Raw genomic sequence first — 23,601 nt, 5'->3', positions numbered from 1 at the left:
AATTTAATATCGGTAATATTGGATAGGCTTCCAAAAAGTGGTATCAATATACCCCTATAAAATAGCATTAGCAATATATATAAAGAACAAAATTCAATAGAAATTATTATATATTAAAATATATATGATTCAAAATATGTAACTCTATTAAAAATTATCGCTCTACGATGCCAAAAGACCATTATTTTAGCCCTGCTATTTTAAAATGGGGTTATTCTTTGTGCATTTATTTAATAAGATCCTGGCATATATTCTGGGATAATATAAATTTTAATTTATCGTCAACGAATTTTATTTTATGTCACACTTTATAAGCTCCCGTTTCAGTATCTCATCAAATTACTTTCAAAGAGATGTTAATTTTTATTAACTAATTTTTGTAGAATCCTTTCTTCTTTTTAAATAATCTAGTAGGTTCAAAAATCCTTGTATTTTAATATTTCTATAGCATATTATCTCTAATGATAGATAGTATTTTTAATTGACTTGCTATTTTTCTTAGTTCCTTTCTTATATGAGTTAATGATCTCAAGAAATGGATATTTGAGGTTTTATTTCTACCATTTAAAGTAAATAAAACTATAGATTAATATTATTAAATTATAATATAATTGTAAAAAATAAGCGGACGACTTTAATAAGAAGGGCAACATTTTGGTGATCATATAGCAGTGGGCGGCTATTATGCTTATGGTAACAATTTTTAAAACAATAATATTTTCCTTACTGTTTATAAAAATGAAATTCTAAATAAATTTTTCATTAATCAATATAATATATTTAATTTATCTTACGGGATTAATAATCATGTTAGAATTTAAAAAATAATGTAATAAAAAAATAAAGAATGGTCGGGAATCAATGAGATGGCGTAGTATACAAATAATTAGATATCTACAAAAGCGCGGCCAGTACCCAGCCCAAGCTGACTTGTAAAATGATAAAAACTCGAATATGTAAAAATGCAAAACTGTATTGAAAAAAAATTAATTACTATAATTTTGGACTAGGCGGTCAGATAATTTTTATTTCGGTCCAGGCCAAACAATTTTTTTAATTTAGGGCTGGAGACATTTAAATTTGGGATGAACCAGGCAATTTTTTTTTAAATTTCGGGTCGGGTTTGAAAAATTAGGCTCGATGCTGATCACTAATATAAATAGCCAAGCACAAATAGATTTGATAGCCAGACAAATATGTTGGGACTATGGTTATAAATTTATTATGGTTTACCAAGACCATTTGACTAAATTATTAAGAATTTCTAAGTTTGTATACTAGTTGTAGCATATTTTAATTACCCTGTATCTCCAAAGTGGAATATCAGTTTTAAGCAGGTATTCCTCACGACCGCACACTTTGAGAGTACATCCACGTCGGTAGTTGGCGACACACCGCGCTATTTCAAAAGCGCCTCGACGCGAGGAATTTTTTCCACCCCGCGCCTTACGCGCCACGGTCTCTATGACGTCATCGGGGCGACGGGAATAATGAACTTTCACTGTAAATTTTTGCCGTTCCCCATGGGGAGATAGGACCCACACGCATATTATCAAGTTTTCTATACGCATGAATTTTATCCAATTTTGTAAATTTTTAAGTTTATATCAAAAATTTATCCAAAAGTAAACAAATTTGATTATAAAATGTTATAATGAATCCTAATTTAATTCCTAAATAATAATAAATTATCGATCATCTATCAATAATTAAGAATAAATTCTATATTTGAAATTTTTTCGGTATAAAAATTAATATAATAAATTGTAAATGGTTTAACTTGTGCTCCAACTAAATATTCAAAATTTTTTATGAGATTGTTAATTGTATTTGAATAATTTTATTTATATACTTTTTCCAAATAATGTTTTTAGATATTATTATGTAATATACCGTAAAGTGGGAACCCATACCACTAAAATTTATCTAACTAGAACCATATTTTTAAAATAAGATTTTAAGAATTTTTTTTTTTAATTTATTTTTATTATCAATAAAATTTTATAAGAATTATTTTTATTAGAGTTGTTAAATGGCTAAATTTTTAAAAAAGCCTAATATTTTAGCCAGAAAAAATATGCAAGCCTAAAGATTTTGTTAATAGATGTCCAGAGTTGCTAATCGCTACTTTTAAACTAGCGTGCTACCGCTATCGCTATTTGTCAGTAGCGCGCTATTAGCTACTTTTTAAGCTACATTTTATAATAAAAAATTTAGAAACAAATTTGTTTTATTTTTTGATTATAATGTTATTGTATAGCGAATATATAAAAATCAACATTTATAAATATTAAAATATAGTTAGTTTTTATTATAAAAAATTATATGTAATAAAAATAAATATTTATGGTAATTTGTTGTATTTTATACGTTTTTACCTTGTGTTATGTGTCTAACTATCTGCTGTGGTACATATATGATATCTCTGATAACTCTACTATTAGAGCATCTTTCATCACTTTAAAGTTATCTGCTATTTTATTCATTAGTGTCTGGCAACATAAAATTGTTGTAACAGTGGATAGGTTTTTATCATCATGATAAATGATGGATTATCAACCAAGGACATTGGCTGAACTGTATCAATTATAAAATTAACAATAACTATCAGGGAATTTCTGAGAAATATTGGCATTTGTATTATTATTTAATTTGGTTTGAATTGAATTGAATTAGTCTTTTTGGATGTAGAGTCGCCTATACATTATTTAGATGTTTCTCCATTTCCTTAAAACTATTGGCATGAACAGTCTTATAAAATAAATACTATTAGAATGTAAAAATGACAATTTACCTTTAGGTGTGATTGATTTGAGGAAATATTTTTTTTACATTTTAAACAAATAAATCTGAAGCCAGTTTTAGTTTTTATATTTATTAAAAAATATTTCAAATCTAGGGAATGGAAATTTGTATTATAGCTATTAAGAACATTTCCTTCCCTGGTATCTTCCATTTCATTTATATCATTGTCTGAATCACTTTCAACGATTTGGATATCCATAGGCGATGACATTTTAAATTATTAACAAGTGATTTAGGTTTATAATACAAATGAAAATATAAATTATAAATTGAAAATATATTTCAATTTCAAAAATAATAAATCATAAAAATTATAATTAATTATGATATTATATTTAAATTTCCATGTTTATACTTACCTTCATTATATTTTTTGAAAGTAGCTAAGTGTAGTGTGCTACTTAGCTACTTTCATAAAAAGTATCGTGCCAAAAAATTAAATAATTACAAAAAAAGTAGCCGCTATTAGTTATAGTTATAGCTACCAAAAAAGATAGCGAGCTAAGTACGGCGCTACAAGTAGCTTGCTACTTTAACAACTTTGTAGATGTCCATACTAAAACGACTCGTTTTGAGCGATTTTTAAAAACAGCTAACTCATTATTTTAGCCAGAAAGAAATATTTCCTAAGCTTCAATATTTCGATAAAATGTCTAGATCTTTGTTCCTTCTATGAGCAAAATCTTCATGCTTACGTAATATTTTTTGTGGATGAAATATTAAGTTAGTCGTCTTTAAAAATCGGTTCAAAACGAGCCGTTTCTGATATCTATGAGAAAAATCTTCAGGCTTGCGTGATATTTTTGGCTCAAATATCGGGTTAAATCGAGCCATTTAACAACACTAATTTTTATATTTTATGTAAAAAAATTTATAATAAATTTTTATAGCAAAATTTTATATAAAAAATAATAAATATTTTATAAACATTTAGGCCATGTCCTAGTTCATTTTATTTCTAAACGGTTTTCTGTATCGCTTCATATACCTTCTTCTAAATAACCTAAAAAGAAGGAGGCTATCTAGATTCATATAGTTGGTATTGTACTGAAATATATAACATATATTACTTATTTAATGTACATATAAAAAAAGCCAGAAAGGTATCTTAGTTCAAAATCTGTTTAGTCTGAGTTAACATAAATAAGTTTCAAAAATAATACAAACTAGGAAATGGTCATATTGTTGTGGGTACTAAATCTCATTAAGTGAAATTCATAGAAAAAAACAAAAATTCTATTATAAATTATTAGCGCTCATCAACATCATTTTTGTCAATGATGGTTTTCTTTTATATAATATCTAAAGTTGAAATAGATAAGAGATTACAGAGGTCAAAACCTTAAGCCTAATCTCTTAAAAAAAAAGAATATTTTAAAATCACACAGGATTTTTTTAAAAATTTTTATACTGGATCAGATTTTTATTTTCCAGATTTATAATTTTTAAAATTATTAAGCCCTGCCCAGATTATTTTGGGTTCTGAGCTAGGCTTTCAGGCCTTTTAGATTTATTTTAAAACCTTTGTCATCCAAATATTTTCTCAAGTATGCTGGTATAGATTTCTCTTCTGTGTAGTCAGGAGGATAGATGTAAAGAGCTGAATAATAAAGTCCCCTAGAATCCCTATACTTAGCTACATCCTTGCAATAGTTCAAAATATTCCATCGGTATTCTGGTATATCTGGATCTTTAAGCTTGTCCAATTTTGATACTGGAAACCCCATTACAAGAGCTGTGTTTAGGAGAAGATATTATGAAAAAACATTTAATTATATATTATATAATATTTAAAACCTAATTGATAGTCATAGATAATTAGCCTTTTATTATTTAACAAATCTGAGTTGTTAGCATCTGCTAAAAGTATAAGAGGACTAGAGCTATCTATTTTATCTTTACATACAATTTTAGATTTATTTTGACCATCTAAATTAATTGGTGGATAAATCTGATTAGGGTTAAGTATTAATTCTAATATTGGCATAAATAATTTTAAATCACAGAGTCTTCTATTTTCATCATAAAATTCTTCTTTAACACCATCTTGAGTTTGGCCAGTAAAAATAAACTCATCTGGTTTTAATTCATCTTTAAATTTACACATTTCTTTGAGAATATTGTATAGAGGTAAATCCTGTGCAACTTTCAAAACAGATAACTTAAGAGCATGTAGAGTATCCTCTCTTGCACAACATTTTTCAACTGTGAAACCATTAGGGAGAAAAAATATAACATCTATAGTTGGAGGCATCATATAACTACCCCATAATTCGCCTGAAGAAGGAGGCATTTGAATTAATTATGAGAAATTTACTATAATGATTTTTTTTTATTTAAATATTTAAATATAAAAACCAAACTCTTCGACTTCGATAGAAGAATTAATATATCGAACACCTTAACAGACTGCTTCAATCAATCATCATCAAAAAAAAGCAAATTAGAAATCAAGCTTAAAGATATAAATTTTTAAAATCTTTTCTTAAATTATTTATGATTTGTTTAATTTATGATTTGCTATAATTATCAACAAGTTAAAATTTCTAGACTTAATAAAATGAATAATTATTGATATTTTAGAATTTTGTTTCAACAAAATATATAATTAATTCTTCCATTTTATGTAATTAAAAAAATTTTCTTTTTTTCCAAAATTCATGTAATTAGGAACATTATAAAATATTTTTATAGATATAATGATTTAAAAATTTAATATTAATAATCTTTCCTATGAGTTTAAATTTAGGAATATTAATTATTCAAGAGTTAAAATTTAAGAATATTTATAAATATTTGAAGCTGAAGAATTTTAAGAATTATTGAAATTTGAAAAACATAGATCAGCATTATTTATACAATTTCTATAAATTAGAAAAATTTATGCAATATTTTTATTAAATATAATAAAAATATTAATAATCAAGAGTTTAAATTTAGGAATATTTCTTTATTAATTTAACTACATAAAACCAGATTTCTGCTGTGCTGCATAACTATTTTATTTTACTAACGTAGATTTCAAAATTGGAATTTGGGAATAATAAATTTTAAAATTGGGATTGCTTTTACAAAGATTAGGGTTAGTGTTTATATCTAAGATGAGGAGTAATACTCATTTTATTAGACACCTAACCCACTACATTTGATAAACCCTAGAAGATACTTAGGGCCAGCGTCTACATGAGCGGGAGGGGTAGGAACAGTTTGCACCCTATTTTTTTGAGGGGGTAGGGGGGTAAGCTGCTCTAATGGGGGTAGGATAAATTTTTTGGGGGGTTATCAATTAAATTTTGAGATGAAATAGGACAAAATTTATTGCTGCAAAAATTAATACTTTTATTATAGTATTATTATAATAGAATTCATCGACCAAATCTATATATTGTAAACAATCATACACATTGTTTTCCAAATAAACTATCCTTTTAAATGTAATTTAAAAGGTTTAGATATTTTAGCAAGCTCATAATGCCATAATAATAAATTCATTGTAAAAATGGAGGTTTTAATTGAATTTATTATCTAAAAAATAAATTCTTTATATTCACAAAATATCGATAGTTGGTAGTAGAGATAGATTAATTTAAGTTATCCTTTATAAATTCTTTGAAAAGAGTATCAATAAATAAATAGGTGAAAATAATGATAATTTTTAGGGGGGTAGGCAAAGGTTTTTGAAGGGGGTTTGCATCCAGTGAAAATCCTGTCATGTAGACGCTGCTTAGGGCAGTGAGCAGCGCGAAGTATTCAATAATTTTTTTAAGTTTTTACCAAACTATACGGTTCATATTAAGGAATGATTTTAAGCTAGTGGATCACTTTAGGGTTTTGCCTAGTGCTATGCAACAAAGATAGGGATTTATGTTAGATTATGAGAAATAGTATATTATATTAGCCACGGAGCTCATTATCAGTAGCATCACTATGAGGGGAGGGGCGCCGAGGCTATAGTCCATGGCTCCCTAATATCCCCCTGAATAAAATTAATTTTTTTGATAGCCCCCTGAACGATTTCTTTTATAATTTTATTGCTCATTATCAGTAGCATCACTATGAGGGGAGGGGCGCCGAGGCTATAGTCCATGGATCCCTAATATCCCCCTGAATAAAAATAATTTTTTTGATAGCCCCCTGAACGATTTCTTTTATAATTTTATTAGGCATTATATATAGATTTGATTTTATTATTTAAAAATATTAGACTAACTAAATTTTTATTAAATGAGTGCTTTTTTAATTATTAGATTAGATTAATACATATAAATTATAATATATTATTAAAAAATTAATAAGACTATCTGAATTTTTATTAAATGAGTGCAATTTTATTAATTAAATTAGCTTAATACAATTATATTTTCACTATGTCAGCTTACAATCAAATTCTGTATTAAAAATGGATTATCAATATCACTAATAATGTTTAGTTAAATATTAATTTAGCATTAACAGTTGAAGCTTGTTGATTTTTATTAATTAAATTATTTTATAACCCTAATTAAATAAATTTAACCACTAATTGAAATTAACAAATTTAATATTGTAATTAGACGAGTTTAAAATCAAATTTTTAAATTTAATTACCATACCCCTTCCTAAAAAATATTTTCAAGGTTCAAATAAGTATAAGAGATTTCTTTATAAAAAGTAAGTAGACATATAGTTGATAACTATTATATAAGAATTGTTTTAAATATTAGGTAAAATCACCATTACAGATGTATTTGACAGTTATAGAATATATTACAGTTAATATTTTAATAAACTAATAATGCTTTTGATAATGTAACAATTTGCATATTATTTAACGCCATCTATTTATTTTAAAATATTATTAAAAATTAACATCGTATTATTCATCCACAATGAATGTAATCTTATTAGATATTTTTTTTTATTCGCTTTTTTTACTTGTTTTTAGGAAAGCTATTTTTTCCTTTTTTGAAAAACAGTTTTGCGTTAAATTTTAAATACGAGTATATTTTTGATATTATTACAAACTACCATTATTTAAGATATTGTAAAATCTTAATTGCTTTCATCATATTACTCTAGTCGTTTGTATTATCATCTTCAAGAATTATTGATTTGTTTTGGCCTACAAATTTTTTCTTATTAGTCAATTCTATAAAAAATTGTTAAAAATGGTAAAACAACGTTATATTAGTAATTACCTTATGCAGGGTTGGGCACTATCGTGGATATTTGTATCTTTTTAAAATTTTGGAAAGTATCTTGTATCCAGTCCAACTTTGTATTCGAAAAGATACAGATACTTTAAAAAAAATTATATTGGTTAATTTAAATAGTATTAAAATTTAAAATGATATTGTTTTAAGATTTAAATGAAAAAATTAATCAAAATTTAGATATTTTAAGGTAATTTTTGATATATGACGTTGGTCTTCATATAATAATTTGTTAACAATTAGAACTACCATATTTGAATCGTTTTATATCTGTCTTTTTTAAAATTATGGAAGAAGAAAATAGAATAATATGTTTATCTTCGTCTTCAGATGATTCTTCAACCGAAAATTATAACAATAAATTTAAACTTAGCATACTTAATGGCAAATTTTTTGAAGTACTTCAAGATGATCATAATAAAGAAATTCATCGTGACTTTCGTATTGACGAAAAAGTTATAGCAACTGTTACAGATAACAGCTCTAACTTTAAGAAAGCTTTCAAGGAGTTTGGATATTCTATGGAAGCTGTAGAGAATGACTTTGACATCATTGATGATGAATGTATAGAATTCGAAATCATTGAAAGTATTATTTAATACTTCTTTAAAATTTAATATGATATTGTAAATTTAGTAAAAAATTTTATCCAAATAAAATTATTTATTTGTTTATTTAAGGGTCTCAACACATTCGTTGTTTGTGCCATACGATAAGTCTAATTGCCACAACAGATGTCGAGAGAGCTATTAAGGATTCTCCTAACATTTCTAAAATATATCATCCTGCAATAGCTAAATGTACTAAGCTATGGAATGCAAATAATAGGCCTAAAACTACAGAATTTATCAAAGCAGTTTTAGGAAAACAATTAGTTACACCTTGTTGCACTAGATGGAATAGTTTGTAAGATAGTCTTCATAATTTATTAAAATTTAAAGGCAAACTTCCTAAATTAAGAGATATTGAAATTCAATATTTAGAAGAATATTGCAATATAATGGCCTCATTGGCTATAGCGATTGACAAAATACAGAGTGAAATCAACTGCTATTATGGAGAATCAGCTCCAATTTTAAATGTCGTTAAAAAAAATTACAAATTTAATTCAAACCAATCTACAATTTTGCAAACCATTAGCTGTTGCCATAGAAAATTATTTAAATAAAAGATTTAAAAATATATATGATTTTGATAACAATTTTTAAAATATAGTTTTCTATTTACCCCCAAATGGGGGCACGCAGCCTCTGCCATATCATATCAATTAGTAAAATAATGAAAAATTTAATAAAAGATTTAGATTTGAGCCCTCGTATAAAAATCCGAATTATCAACGGTGAGAATGTATTGCTATTAATATTTTGATATAAAAGGCTCTAAATATATTTGTGTAACATATTTAAAATGGATAGCAATCTAAATTTGTTACCATATATTATATATAATATAATTTAACACTTAAAAAGTTTCATTTATGCTCACAATAATATAGTTGAAATCATAATTATTAGGCAGCAAGAAATTTAAACTACTGGATGATTTATTACTTATTTCACCTCAAGATCTAAAAAATATTACTAAACTCTCTGAGGATGATATATTGAAAATACTAAAGGCATTGTCTGATAAATTTTATAAAAATGGTAACATAATTTCTTGCATTTTGTTAATCCAGTCATAGACTTTTCAAATTATTTTAGTTTTAATACAGTATACACTAATCCTCAATGTATAAGTACTGGACTAGAAAATTTTGACCAAATTTTAAAAGGAGGAATATTATGTCAAGGCATAACAGAAATATCTGGTTGCTCAGGTGTTGGCAAAACTCAATTTTGTTTGCATTTATGCTCAAGATTAGCAAAATCTATATATAATAATCAAAATTATAAAAATGATTGTAATTTATATGTAAATATATATTTTACATTAAATTTATTAGGCATTATTTATGTTAACACTGAAAATGCCTTTCCTGTTAAAAGATTAGAACAAATTATGTTAAATTATTTGGAAAATTATTATGATAATAAAAATTTGCAACAACTAACACAAAATATAATGAGTTCTATTTATTTAGATCATATTGGAGATTTAGTAATTTAAAGTTTATAAAATAAATATTTGTGTTACAAGAAAAGTTTATGGCATTGTTTAACAAAAAAAGTGAATTTGATTTTCAACATGAATAAAAGGATAAGATTAATAATTATTGACTCTGTTGCATCTTTATTTAGAGGAATTCCAAATGATATTAAACAATATAAAAATAATATTAAATCAGCAGTTTCCAAATTAGAAAACAAAACTATCACTAATGATATAAAGAAAATTGCTAATTATTTACATAATCTAACTCATGAACACAAAACAGCATTGATTTGCATTAATCAAGTTTAATTAAAAAATTTATTCATAGTTTATTGATTTGAAAAGATGTCAGATATCATTGATAAAGATGTTAACTTGCCCTTTGTTCAGTATTTTAGAGGTTCTGGATATATATCTTATATTGATAAATCAGAATCTATAATTGATCAGAAGTTAAACAAAATACCTTGCTTAGGTTTGACTTGGTCCCAAAATATTACAACCAGGATACTCATAACTAAATTCACATCTTATATTAATTATGATGATCTTAAAATGAGGCATGATTATTATCAAAGAGATGGAAAAAATTTTAAAACCTTTACATATAAAAATGATACTAATTTAGTAGAAAGATACTTTTATGTAGCATTATCACCCCATGTGCCCTGCCAATACTCCTCATTTTATATAACAAAAGATGGACTCACTGAAAAAATCAATATACAAAATCAATAATAAATTAGTATGGGAAAAAAAATTTTAACTTTATTTTTTACTTTCAAAATTTCATTAAGTGTGTTTTTTTTACTTTGTTTTTATGTATTCATTCTATATAGTTATATTATTTGCTCAATAATATATATCATAATTACAAACAATATATTTTATTGTTAATTACAATATAATTTATTATTTGAATAATATTAAATGTCAATTTTTACTGTAAGTATATAATCATGTTAATTTGTCTGACTTTTATCATACAGTTTGTCCAATTTTCTTGACTTATATCATTTTTAACCCTTTTAGCCTTAAAAATAAAATTTTATGTAATAAAGCAGTTGAATTGTCATCTTAATTAAAAAAATAAGACAATTTAAAAAAAAACATAATAAATTGAATATTAAATGATAGTTTTAAAAATTTTAGCATAAAATTAATTTTTTAAAATATAATATACCTATCAAAGGAGGTTATTATTAAAAAACAAAACGCACTAAGAAAACAGGAAATAGCAAAAAAGTAGTTTATTATATTGGGGTAGCTATTTAATTATTCCAGGAAACCTGAGACAGTGAATGTTATGAACATTACAACTGGACATCAAGGGATTTCCTCTATGTGATGTTGTGAAATTTAAAAAAAATTGTATTATAATATAGATGCTTTTCAAAATTTTATACATTATGCTTGATAAAGTTTATGAGAATGCGCTATTTTTAAAATAAAAGTGATCGCCATCTATAGTTGACGAATTTTTTGCAATATATTTCCACATTCTTCTAAAAATAATTATGGTTTGGTTTATTAATACGGTGGGTCACGGATTGAAAGAATAAAATTTAAATTAATAGGTGTGACTGCGTGATGGACCTTTCCGAAATTTTTGCCGGACATAATTGGGCGTGAACATAAATTTCCCGTAAATCACGGAAATATAAATTTTTTAAATTGTTTTTTTATCAATATAAATTTGCAATTTTATATTTATAAATAAATTTTCTAATTACTCCTCATTTAAAAACATTTTTTCCCCATCTTATAATTTTCAATCGAATGAAAAATAATAAATCTCAACTCTCGTTCACCAATGGAAATTTGGTAATAAATAAATTAATTTAAATATGTTTTATTTTCATTTTTCTTTACTATATGTATTAATCATTTGCATTCAAATTATAAGCAATCAAAATTTATAGGAAGATTAAACATCTTAATAACTTATAGTATAAAATTTCTCATATTTACCTACAAATCTAAAATACCCAATTAATTATTTAATATATGTATAAATAACAATAATTTATTACATTTAGATTGACAAGTTTCTAAAAAATATGTACATATAAGTATTAATTTATCTTTTCTCCATATCTGTTCTTGGTATATTATTTTTTAAGCTTTTCCATTGCCTCAATTGTTTGAGTATATGTCAAAGGGTCTGACTTTGATATAAAATTTTTTGAATGATTTGCCACATAATAAATATACTTAATACAATGATTGTAGAGTCTTATTAACATTTTTATTCCTAATGTATGCAAATTCCCATAACTGACTCAAAGATACAATTTTTTGTTCTTTTCAGATCCCCTTACAATCCAGCTAGCCCTACTAAGTAGAAGTCTACCTCTATTATTCTTCCTTTTAACAGATGACTTATTATTTCTCCTTATGCATAAGACTATCATTTATAACTTTTCTAATTCATCCTACACACATTAAAAATATTCTAAATGAAACATTTAGATATTTCTGAAGCAAAAACATCTACCGATAAAAGTTAGGATGAACTTAGAAGATTCATCGCTCATAAAACAAATAACTGACAATATTTTGAAGTTTTGGAAGGAAGATTTTTTTGATAAAATTTTGTCAGCCTCGGCAAGCTTGGCTTCTAGTGAGAGGCTATTTTATATATCCAATCGCTTATTAGAATCCGAACAAACACAAAACATTAATTATAGAATTTAAAAAATAATTTAATATTACATCATTTTTTACTATTATAAATAAAATTAAGTTAATATTGTCTTTAGACCGAATCATATTTGACCGGCCAAATATACAACCCTGTTCTAAATGAAATATTTTGAGAATTTCGAGATGATTATGATGAAGCATCAACATTAACCAAAAGTTGTGAGGATGAACTTAAAAAGATTTATGACTCATAAATCAAATAACAATGACAATATTTTAAATTTTTGGAAGCAGAAAAATTCATTTGCTTTTTGAGAAAATTAACTAGTAAAATTTTGTCAGTCTGGGCAAGTTCGGCTTATAGTGAAATTATTTTCTATAGCCAATCGCTTATTAGATAGGAGAACACAATTTTAATAAAATACATGGACATTCTTTTTCCTAATAAAAGTTTTGATTTATATGGAATTAGAGAAATATAAATTATGGCAGAATAAATTTAAAAAAGTGTAAAAGTATAGCATTAAAGTTTTGAAAAATTTAAAAACATCGTGAATCTTCGGGAGTGATCAATATATTGTCCTTCATGTGAGCGGGCAGTTCGGGTCAAAAATTTGTTAGTAGTAAGCGTGAATTATTAATCACCATAAGCGGATTGGCCGTTATTAAAAAATTGGCCGCTCCCACCTCTAATTGCACAAGCTAACGTTTGGCAAAGCAAATTTTTTTATATACAACATATATTTTGTCCTTGCTAATTTTACACTGTAAAGGGAACAATAGACTCTTTTGGTCTTCTCTATTTATCAATATTTTTTATTTTATTTATTCAATTCTAGATTAATATCATTTTCAATCATTAATAAAAATTTATTAAAGTCAAAAAATTGACAAATGAATGATATATATAATATGAACTATGTATCATAAATCTGATTTTAATAAAATATATATAATATATTTTTAGAAGCCTGACAAAATTTGAAAATGAGTCCGCAAACTTATTTATAAATTCGTAGCATTCCTTACCTTGCAGTTATATTATTATTGATATGTTGATGTGTGAGTTCAGAAAATCTTCCATTTAATACACTTATCTTATGTTTATATTCACCTTGTGCTTTTTATATTTATTTTATTTTCTTCATATTCCATGATTATATCTCCCCAACTTCGTCTATTAATTCTAATATCATACATATTTTTGGTTGTAAATTAAATAATACAAGTCTATGAATCAAACTGAATAATAATTAAATGGATTTGTCCTAAACGTCAATTGTTTTTATTATATAGATATAAATAATATATGTTCAAAAATATGTAGAAAATATTAATTTTGTAAAATTGCAGTAATAATATGTTTGTTTGTGACGTAAAAATTTATGAGAAGGTAACAATTATATAATCGAAGAAACGAGAAGAGGGATGATAAGGAATTCCCAATATTTAGAATTATTGAAATTCTACCCACTTTTAACTTAGGAGTAACAGTGCTGATTGCGATACCCTTTATTTTCAATGATTTCCTTTTTCTTTTTTTTAAATTCTTTTTAAAAAATCTACAAATAAAAATATTTCTTTATCAAAATAAGAGTATATAAAAAAATATGTAAAAAGTTGCAAAAATAACAAGCCCTCCTCCCTCCCCATTATTAAGTCCGGCTGAATATATATACAAAATATGAATACACATAGGACGTTTTTTATTTACTCCAAAATATATATTTATATATTCCGCTCATTTTGGTGTTCTATAAAATTGCCGAAAAACACATTGTCTCAAACGACTTTATAAAGAATTAATAAATGAGACTTTCTCTCCATAAAAAGGCTCCGTTGTATTTTTCTCATCTCGGTTGTCTTTTAAATTTTTGCAGAAAAATACATCTACTCGAACGTATAATAAGAATTAAGAAATACGACCTTCTGTCCATATGAGGATGCGTTTGGAATTGTCTTTGTTATGATCTTCCCATATGAAATGCGGCTTTTTTCCAAAGGAAGACGCTATTGGAATTTTCTCTGCAAGAGCTTCCCATAACTTTTTTTAATTTTTTTTTTATTTTAGCCTTTTTTCCAAAATTAAATAAATATTTAAATAAGCTCTCAAGTGATAGTTTACAAAGACAATCTCGGGCCCTTGTTGTGAGAAGATTTTCAGGAAGCCACACCTATGATAAAATAGCAGAATTAGTGGATGAAATTCATCGTGACTTTGGTATTGACGAAAAAGTTATAGCAACTGTTACAGATAACGGCTCTAACTTTAAGAAAGCTTCCAAGGAGTTTGGATATTCTACGGAAGCTGTAGAGAATGCATCAATGATAATGAATGTATAGAATTCGAAATCATTGAAAGTATTATTTAATACTTCTTTAAAATTTATTATGATATTGTAAATTTAGTAAAATTTTTTATTCAAATATAATTATTTATTTGTTTATTTAAGGGTCTAAAGAAGCCTCAATAACATTGCATTCGTTGTTTGTCCCATACGATAAGTCTAATTGCCACAACAGATGTCGAGAGAGCTATTAAGGATTCTCTTAACATTTCTAAAATTCATCATCCTGCAATAGCTAAATGTACTAAGTGATGGAATACAAATAATAGGCCTAAAACTGCAGAACTTATCAAAGCAGTTTTAGGAAAACAATTAGTTACACCTTTTTGCACTAGATGGAATAGTTTTGATAGTCTTCATAGTTTATTAAAATTTAAAGGCGAACTTCCTAAATTATGTCAAAAATTAGAATTTCCTAAATTAAGAGATATTGAAATTCAATATTTAGAAGAATATTGCAATATAATGGCCTCATTGGCTATAGCGATTGACAAAATACAGAGTGAATTCAACTGCTATTATGGAGAATAAGCTCCAATTTTAAATGTCGTTAAAAAAATTACAAATTTAATTCAAACCAATCTACAATTTTGCAAACCATTAGCTATTGCCATAGAAAATTCTTTAAATAAAAGATTTAAAAATATATATGATTTTGATAACAATTTTAAAAGTGCATTTTTGGCAGCTATTTCTCATCCCTATTTTAAAAATCGTTGGATTGATGGTGAAAAAGAAAAAAAATACCTTCAGGATTTGTTATTACATGAAGTTTTAATTGTTTTTAAAAATAATATTGAAATTAATACTTCAACAAAATCTTCAATTGATGAAGATGATGATTACTTTTGCCTTAAAAGTACCACATCCAATTCTAATAATTCAATAAATGATATTCAAATAGAGGTCCTAAATTATATGAAAGATGACAGGCGGAGTATAAATATGTTAAATAGTTATAAATAAATAAAAGAAATATTACAATTTATTTTAAATATTTTTATATAAATTTATATTATAGATAAGAAAATAAAGCTTTATACATTTTGATTTTGACTATTTAAAGTTTTTTAAAAAAGTATCTTGTATCTTAGATACTTTTTTTTAAAAAAATACAAGTATCTTGTATCTTATATTTTATTGAAATTTTTCTAAAGTATCTAGTATCTTGTATCTTAAATACAAAATTTTATAAAGTATCTGTATTTGTATCCGAATACAATTTTCTGAAAATTTGCCCAACCCTGACCTTATGTCAATGTAGGCTGCTAAGAATTATATCACTCTGTGTGGTTTTTAAATACCATTGGCAATTGAGGTTAACCTTTTTTCATGTAATCCATTAGATAAAAAAAATTTTTATATTCGCAATCAAAAAATATCATATTTGTAAATGTCCTGTTTGGTTTAACTTTTATTATTTGTATGCATAATAAATTACAGTAAGAAATTCAGAATAATTGTTCAGAGTTTGCAAATTTCAATTAAAAAAGTATAATATATTGATATAAAACCCGGCAGAAGACCGGGCAAAGGCGGGCCGAAGCTTCCTAAAATAAGGAGTATGGGGGGCGAAGCCCCCCATATATTGTTTTTTAGTTGAGCCCCCTGAGATTGTACTATGACGCCCCTGCTTTTTACGTTTGGTAAAAACTAAAAATACATTGACTGCTTAGTGCAGGTTAAGTCAAATACCAAAATGGAGAAGTGTTCGTGGTTAGTTTATGGCTATGTAAAGATAAAGGTTTATATTAGATTAAGATAAATACTATACTTTATTAGACACTGTAATGTATTAATATAAATTGATTTTGTTAATTTGCTTTTAAGCTACAATTTATTATAATAGACAAAATAGAAAAATATATAAATATATTTTATTATATTAAATAAATCACTTTATATTATTATTTCTAATTCATTGACATGTATTAAATAAAAAGGTTAAAATTATACTGCACCTAACCAAGACTCAAAGAAGATATTTCAAAAGGAAAACGAAGAAACATCAACTCCTACTCAATTTTATATTCCAATTCGTGAAAGAAAAACTTAACATTCAGGATTATCTATTCTATATAATATAAAACTCTTTTTCAATGTAAAAATATAGTTGATCAAAATATATAAAAAAATATTTATTATTAGCCTATATAGGCACTGATAATTTAATTAAAATTAAAAAATTTTACTTCTCTAATAATCTAGATAACATAAATTATCCAATTTTACTTGACAATTTAGAAAAAATATTTAAAAGATTTTTCGAGTATTTAAAAGATTTTTAGAGTATTTATCTACATCGCAATAATTTTTATACTTTATAAAAAGGCAGTGAAACTTTTATCAATTTTTCAATCAAATTAAAAAGCAGTTGCTCTTATGTAATTTTAAATCGCCGGTTGATGAACTCTTAAGAGATATTTTCATCTTAGGAGTAGGGTTACGTGAGCTGGACAAAGAATTTCGGTCAAAATATGCCGAAGGAAATATTACACTTGAAGATACTATACGCCTAGCTATCGCGCTGTCTTCATTGGAGACGGAAACCCTGGCAGAAGTTGATAAAATAATTAAACATAAGACTATAGAATAATTATAATAACGTTAATAAATTCAATAATAATAATTATTATAATGCTAACAAATTCAACTATAATAATTATAAATCAAGTTTAAACCTAATTTCTTCCATAAAAAGTAATATGCCTTAGGTGCGGAAAAGCAAACCACATATCGAAAGAGTGTAGACGCATGCTATACAAATGATTTTATCACGGACACCTCGCCTGTCTTTTGCTAATAAAGCTACAATCGATGCGAAGATAAATGTGCTGCAGCTTATTATGGAATTTGATACTGGCGCGGCGCGAAGTGTGATGGATGAGGTTACCTGGAGTCGCATAGGCAAACCACCATTATCACCTGCTTATAAACTTGTAGGATATAACCATATCAAGATCGAAGTACTGGGTAAATGTTTAGTGGAAGTCGATGTAAAGAATATTTCAAAAATTTTACCTATTTGGGTAGTTAAGGGTGAGAATTCCCTTATTTTTGGAATGCCCTTTCTTAGAGAATTTGATATAAAACTTCCTGAAGAAGTTCGAATTAATAATAAATATAAAAGATTTCAAATACTATTGTTTCAAATCTTCCGCTAATTTATAAAAAACAATTGGAAGTTGAAGCTGAGTTGGGCAGACTTTTAGAAGAAGGCGTTATCGAGAAGGTGGATCCAACAATAGCTCCGATTACTTGGGCTTCGCCAACGGTTAATGTTTTAAAGAAACCGGTGCCGTGAGGATATGCGGAGATTTTCGTAAAAATCAACAAATATTGAGTAATAGATAACAATTTATTACCAACTTTCGTCGACCTGACAAATAGGATAGTGGGTGGTAAAAAAATTTTAACGATAGATTTAAGAGATGCATTCTTAAAATTCGGAGTTAGTCTAGAATGTAGGGACCTTTTAGTAATTTCGACTCATGTCGGTTATTACCGATACCAAAGAATCACTTTTGGGTTGACTAGCGTTCCTATAATATTTCAACGCTTTATGCAAACCTATTAAAGGGAATTCCTATGGTTAGTTTATTTTTAGAAGATGTAATTATTGCAGGCGAGAATAATTTTGATCAATAGTTAATCTAGAAGAAGTATTAAGAAGATTTGATAAGGCTGGACTGACAACGATGATCGATAAAATTAAAATTGGAGAAAAGTCAGTTACTTATTTAGGTCATACGAATTCGGAATTCACCTTATAGAAGATAAGATTAATGCTATAAAAAATTATAAAATATTTTCTAATGTTAAAGAATTACGTTCGTTTCTAGGAATTGTAAATTACCATGAATCGTTTATACATTCTATTTGTGCCACTTTACACCGACTAACGAGTAAAAATGTAAATTGGTTTTCGTCAGCTAAAGAAAATGAAATATAATAGAGTTAAAAAATTATTATCAGAAGAAGATAAAATAATTCCTTATTCAGCCGATATTCCTGTCGTGATTTCTTGTGACGCCTCAGAAGATAGTTTAATTAATATATTCTACATTAAATACGGGGAATTTATTAGAAAGCCTTCCAGGATTGAATTTATAAGCGGCTTACAAAACTTGAAATTATTTAAAGCCATTTTTTTAATTTTTAATATTATAATCGTTATCGATTTTTTCTTCGTTCTCTATAATTGAAAGAGGTGTGGTTAGTTTTGTTAAACGGCTCGTTTTGAGCCGATTTTTTAAAACGGCTAACTCGATATTTTAGCTAGAAAAATATTGCCTAAGCCTCGAGATTTTGCTAATAGATGTCCAAACCTTTGTTCCTTCTACAAACAAAATCTTCAAGCTTGTGATTCTAGATGAAATATTGAGTTAGCCGTTATTAAAAATCGGCTCAAAACGGGCCGTGTAACAACACTAGTGGGAATCGGTTCCATAACTCACAAAATTATATATATACATAGCATATTTCTTAATTAATTACAACCATACAATATTCATCCATGAACGACTTGTTGGTATCTGAAAATCTCTGTAATTCGGATTTATCACAAGATTCGTCTAATTTTTGCCAATTCTTCTTAAAAAACAATCTATTAATTTCATGGAGTTATGTAAAGAGTTCCATCTTGTTATAACCGGTTTAATCAGATATCTTCCCATGTTTACATTAAAAATGGCTGCACAGTTTGAAGATTGCCCATGTTTATTCCACAATTGGTTACACTTAGAAAATGTAATTTTTGTTTTAAAATTGACATCGTTACCTGCCTTTTCAATGTCAACACTTGCAATGAATTTAGAGTGTGTGCTGAACGGGAATAACGCTTAGGTAAGTATGCAATTATGTCATTAGTATTTTGATTTTAAATAGATCATATAATAGCAGAGGAACTATTTCATTATCCGATTCCCCTCCTTGTTCATATATTTAATAAATTTTAAATAAATATATTATATTTTTTTTACTTGAAAGCTTTTATATAATTTCTAGCATTGTCGGTATTGCATGGTTACTTTATTTTGTATCTTATATGTGGTAAAAATTTCACAGATTATGTTTGCTAGACAATCAAATGTGTATTTTTGTTTGGCCTTTTACAAAATAAGCAGGTTGAAACCTTCTCAAAAGTGTCTGGCTGGGTGTAGCCAGAGTACCGTCATCCCTGAATAAGAACTTTTTTAAAAGACAATATTATCAATCTATAAAATATATATTTTACATACCGATGTTAAACTGACCAAGAATCCTCAGTTGTACAGACAATTTTTGGGATACACTAATTTCTTTGCAATATGCTTTGTTAATTTTTAATACGATGGTAGGCCTAGGCTTTACATTTTTAGTTGGCTGCCATTTTTTGATAATATCAATAAATGTATTTCTTTCTACAATTGAAGATAGTAGCAATTCTTCAATTACAAAATTAAAAACTAATTTATCAACACCTCATTGTGCTATTTTTTTAATGTAGGTAAATTCTGCATCTCAATGAGTGTGAGTTGATTGGCTTCAATTTTTTTTTATTACTATTCAAATGTTCATATTAATCTCTTTCATTTTTGAAGAATGTACAGTCTATAATTATTTAATTAAAATATTATTAATTCTTGAATTTTTTATTAAAAATAACTTAGCTTTATCAATAATTGAAGATAAATCTTTGATCTCTTACTATTATTGTCAAGGAAAACATTAAAAATTGAAATTATGTTTGCCAAAGATAATTTTTCAATTTCATATCTTTTTCAGAATTCAGAATATTATTTTTAAATTAGGAATCAGGAAAAATATATAGATTCATTTCTCTAAAAAAATATTGCTTCATAATTTTATTTCATATTATATATAAATATATCTGAATTTAAACCAAAAATACTAAAATAATAAATAGAAGATATTGTTTATACCCAAAATAATATTGAACCAATACCAATATTTTAATAATCTTGGGTTTTTAATATTGGTTCCTAGCCCTATACTATATTATAATTTAATTGCTTTTATTTTAATTTCATGATTCAACTTTTCAAAATATTATGAAAGAATATTTCTTTTTGGTTATTTTATAATACCCATGATTTAATATTCTATTATTAAAGTAATAACTTAAATAATAATATTTAATTCATCTTTTTACCTTCATATGATTTTTTAAGTTTGAACTGCTGGACATTGAGTTTGAAATATTCGCGTTGGAACCATGGGTGTAGCCAGGCGGGGAGACAAGCCCCCCCTTCAGAAATTTATTACTTTTCGTAAATATCAATTTTAGCTAATAAAAAATATCCCCCTTAGTCCTCCCCCCACTCCCTGACCCTTAAAAATGTATGCATATATTTTAAACAATAATTTGAAAGAAAGAATGTAAAAGTTGATATTTTTTTATAAAACTATTTATCATAATTTATACATTTTTGGGGAAATAAATTTATAAATATATAAACTGAACCAAAAATGTTTTTTAATAAAAGAAATATAAGCCAAAGATCTTAAGACAAAAGTGAAATGTATTATAATTTTTAATAATAGATCCATAAAATTACTAAATAATATAATATATCAAATATAATTGTTTATAAAGTGAGTAATTTTAATTTATTTATCTTAATAAAAGCAAAATATAATTATAAAACTTAAAATTAAATCATAAATTAAATAAAAATATCAAAGCACAATACAAACATTGGAATATTATATGTCGTAGATTTACAGTATATCTAATTTTATCAATTATCATATGACAATCAAGTAATTTTTAACAATATAGCAAATAATATATTTTACAGAAAATTATAAAATATTGATAAGGATATCAGAAAATATCTTTTAAAGATATTGTGGGATGAATAATATGAAGATTAAATTTAATATAATTTTTTACTTAAAATAAATAGATGGCGTTAAATAATTGAATAAAAATTGTTATATTTATTATCAAGAGCATTGATTAGTAAAATCTGTTAAATTATTAACTGTAATATATTCTCTAACTGCCAAATATGTCTATAAAAGTGGAATTTCACCTAGTATTCTGTAACTAATTCTATATAATAGAGGAATATCAACTATTGTCTACTTACTTTTTATAAATAAATTTCTTATAATTGTTTAGAATAAATTATTACCATGCTTTTATATTAATTTATATACAAGTAATTTATTATATTTTATATAAACTAATAAAAATATATTTCAAATTTGTTCCAGGCTAATTGTTTTTTTATTAAATGTGTAAAAATATTTTATGACTATACATAGACTAAGGTAACCCGGCCGAAGGCTGGACAAAAGCGGGCCGAAGGCTCGCCCATAAGGGGTATGGGGGCGAAGCCCCCAGCAATTTTTTAATCCCCTGCCTTAGGATCCTGACTACACCTATGGTTGGGACATAATTTATATAGACTTTGTACCATTCATTTTCTTTATTGGTGTAAAATATGTTTCAAATTGGGACCAGGGAAGGGTTAAATCATCTATATCTGAAGAAATAATTACTAAGGACATAATATTCCTAAAATAAATTATAACATAGAATAATAAAAATTTAAACATTTACTTTGAATAACAAAGAGAATTTAAAATAAAAAAGAAGAAATGATGGTTGATGTGAATTAAAAATTTGGCTTAAATTATTTATATTAAAAAAATAAATAAAAGTAATTTTTTAGTACAATAAAATATGTTTTTCTTTTTTTAATATTTTTTATAAAAATTTAAGTAGTTCTGCGTTACCGTTACTCAAAAAAAGAGACGCGTTACAGTTAATTGTTATCTCTAGAAGAAGGTAACGTATGGCGTTCCGTCTTCGAAAAAGCTAACAATTTTTTACGTTACTTTACAGCACTAGTTATTATGTTGGTTAGCCAAGCGATTATTTCCAGCTATACTATTCTAGTTCAGAATTAGATACAAACTTTCTAGCCAGATTTGTTTAAATTTATCGCTATTTTTTAAACACATAGTGATTTTTATATAAATTTTAGAAATGTATCTTAGACAAGTATATTTGTTAAAATTAGTTCCTAAATTCGGCAAGATTGTGCTTGAATAGAATATATAGAATACTTTTGAATCGTTTTTATGTAAGGTTTGGGGGGGGGGGGTATAAATAAACAAACATTTTTTGTCCTACCTATTCTGAAGTCAAAATATATAAAATCTTCAATTTACACTTTTAATATAGCTTGTGTAATTCCTATAATTGGGTAATGGCTAAATACAGGCAAACTCACTTGCCGAAGAAAATCCATTAACATTAAGGCGTTTTAATTTATATTAATTTTTTCCAACAAGTTTGAGCCTCTATCTTTTTAAGAATAACCCCGAAAAGCCAGAGTGATAGTTTTCAGCTAAAAAACTTATTCTAGCCGATTTTTTAGGCTAAAAATATATTTGGTTTGAAGAAGTTTAAAATTACAATTGTCATGAAATTAAAAAAAAAATTATTAGAAGTTTTAATTTAAGTTAAATTTTTTAATAAATAATAATGTTTTTCCCAA

General features: G+C 25.9%; 2 protein-coding genes across 7 annotated transcripts in view; one reads left to right on the top strand and one right to left on the bottom strand.

The window, feature by feature from the left end:
- Positions 1-5,210, bottom strand: part of LOC135927512 (phosphatidylinositol 4,5-bisphosphate 3-kinase catalytic subunit alpha isoform-like) — a 36,835-nt gene extending 31,625 nt beyond the window's left edge. For 4 of the 6 annotated variants that reach the window (XR_010572106.1, XM_065463532.1, XM_065463536.1 and 1 more), the window contains exons 1-3: positions 4,603-5,132; positions 4,328-4,540; positions 1,302-1,561 (exon numbers count right to left, since the gene is read on the bottom strand). Coding sequence is in view for 5 of the 6 variants with exons in the window: in XM_065463532.1 (XP_065319604.1) it covers positions 1,302-1,561; positions 4,328-4,540; positions 4,603-5,098 (969 nt within the window). In the remaining variant the exon portion in view is untranslated. Of the gene's footprint in view, positions 1-1,301; positions 1,562-4,327; positions 4,541-4,602; positions 5,133-5,163 lie in introns of those variants that run through there. The other 2 variants (XM_065463533.1, XM_065463535.1) reach the window with 2 other exon arrangements.
- Positions 5,211-9,223: 4,013 nt separating this feature from the next.
- Positions 9,224-10,234, top strand: LOC135926270 (DNA repair protein RAD51 homolog 2-like). The gene is made up of 3 exons (XM_065462076.1): positions 9,224-9,336; positions 9,512-9,643; positions 9,682-10,234. The coding sequence occupies exons 1-3, from the start codon at positions 9,231-9,233 to the stop codon at positions 10,104-10,106; spliced, it is 663 nt and encodes a 220-aa protein (XP_065318148.1). The 5' UTR covers positions 9,224-9,230; the 3' UTR covers positions 10,107-10,234.
- The last annotated feature ends 13,367 nt before the right edge of the window (positions 10,235-23,601 follow it).

Source organism: Gordionus sp. m RMFG-2023, chromosome 3, assembly GCF_954871325.1.
Source record: "Gordionus sp. m RMFG-2023 chromosome 3, tfGorSpeb1-WG-v2, whole genome shotgun sequence".
Taxonomy (NCBI): Eukaryota; Metazoa; Nematomorpha; class Gordioida; order Chordodea; family Parachordodidae; genus Gordionus; species Gordionus sp. m RMFG-2023.
Note: the sequence above shows the minus strand (reverse complement) of the source record. Positions and strands in the feature narration are given on the sequence as shown.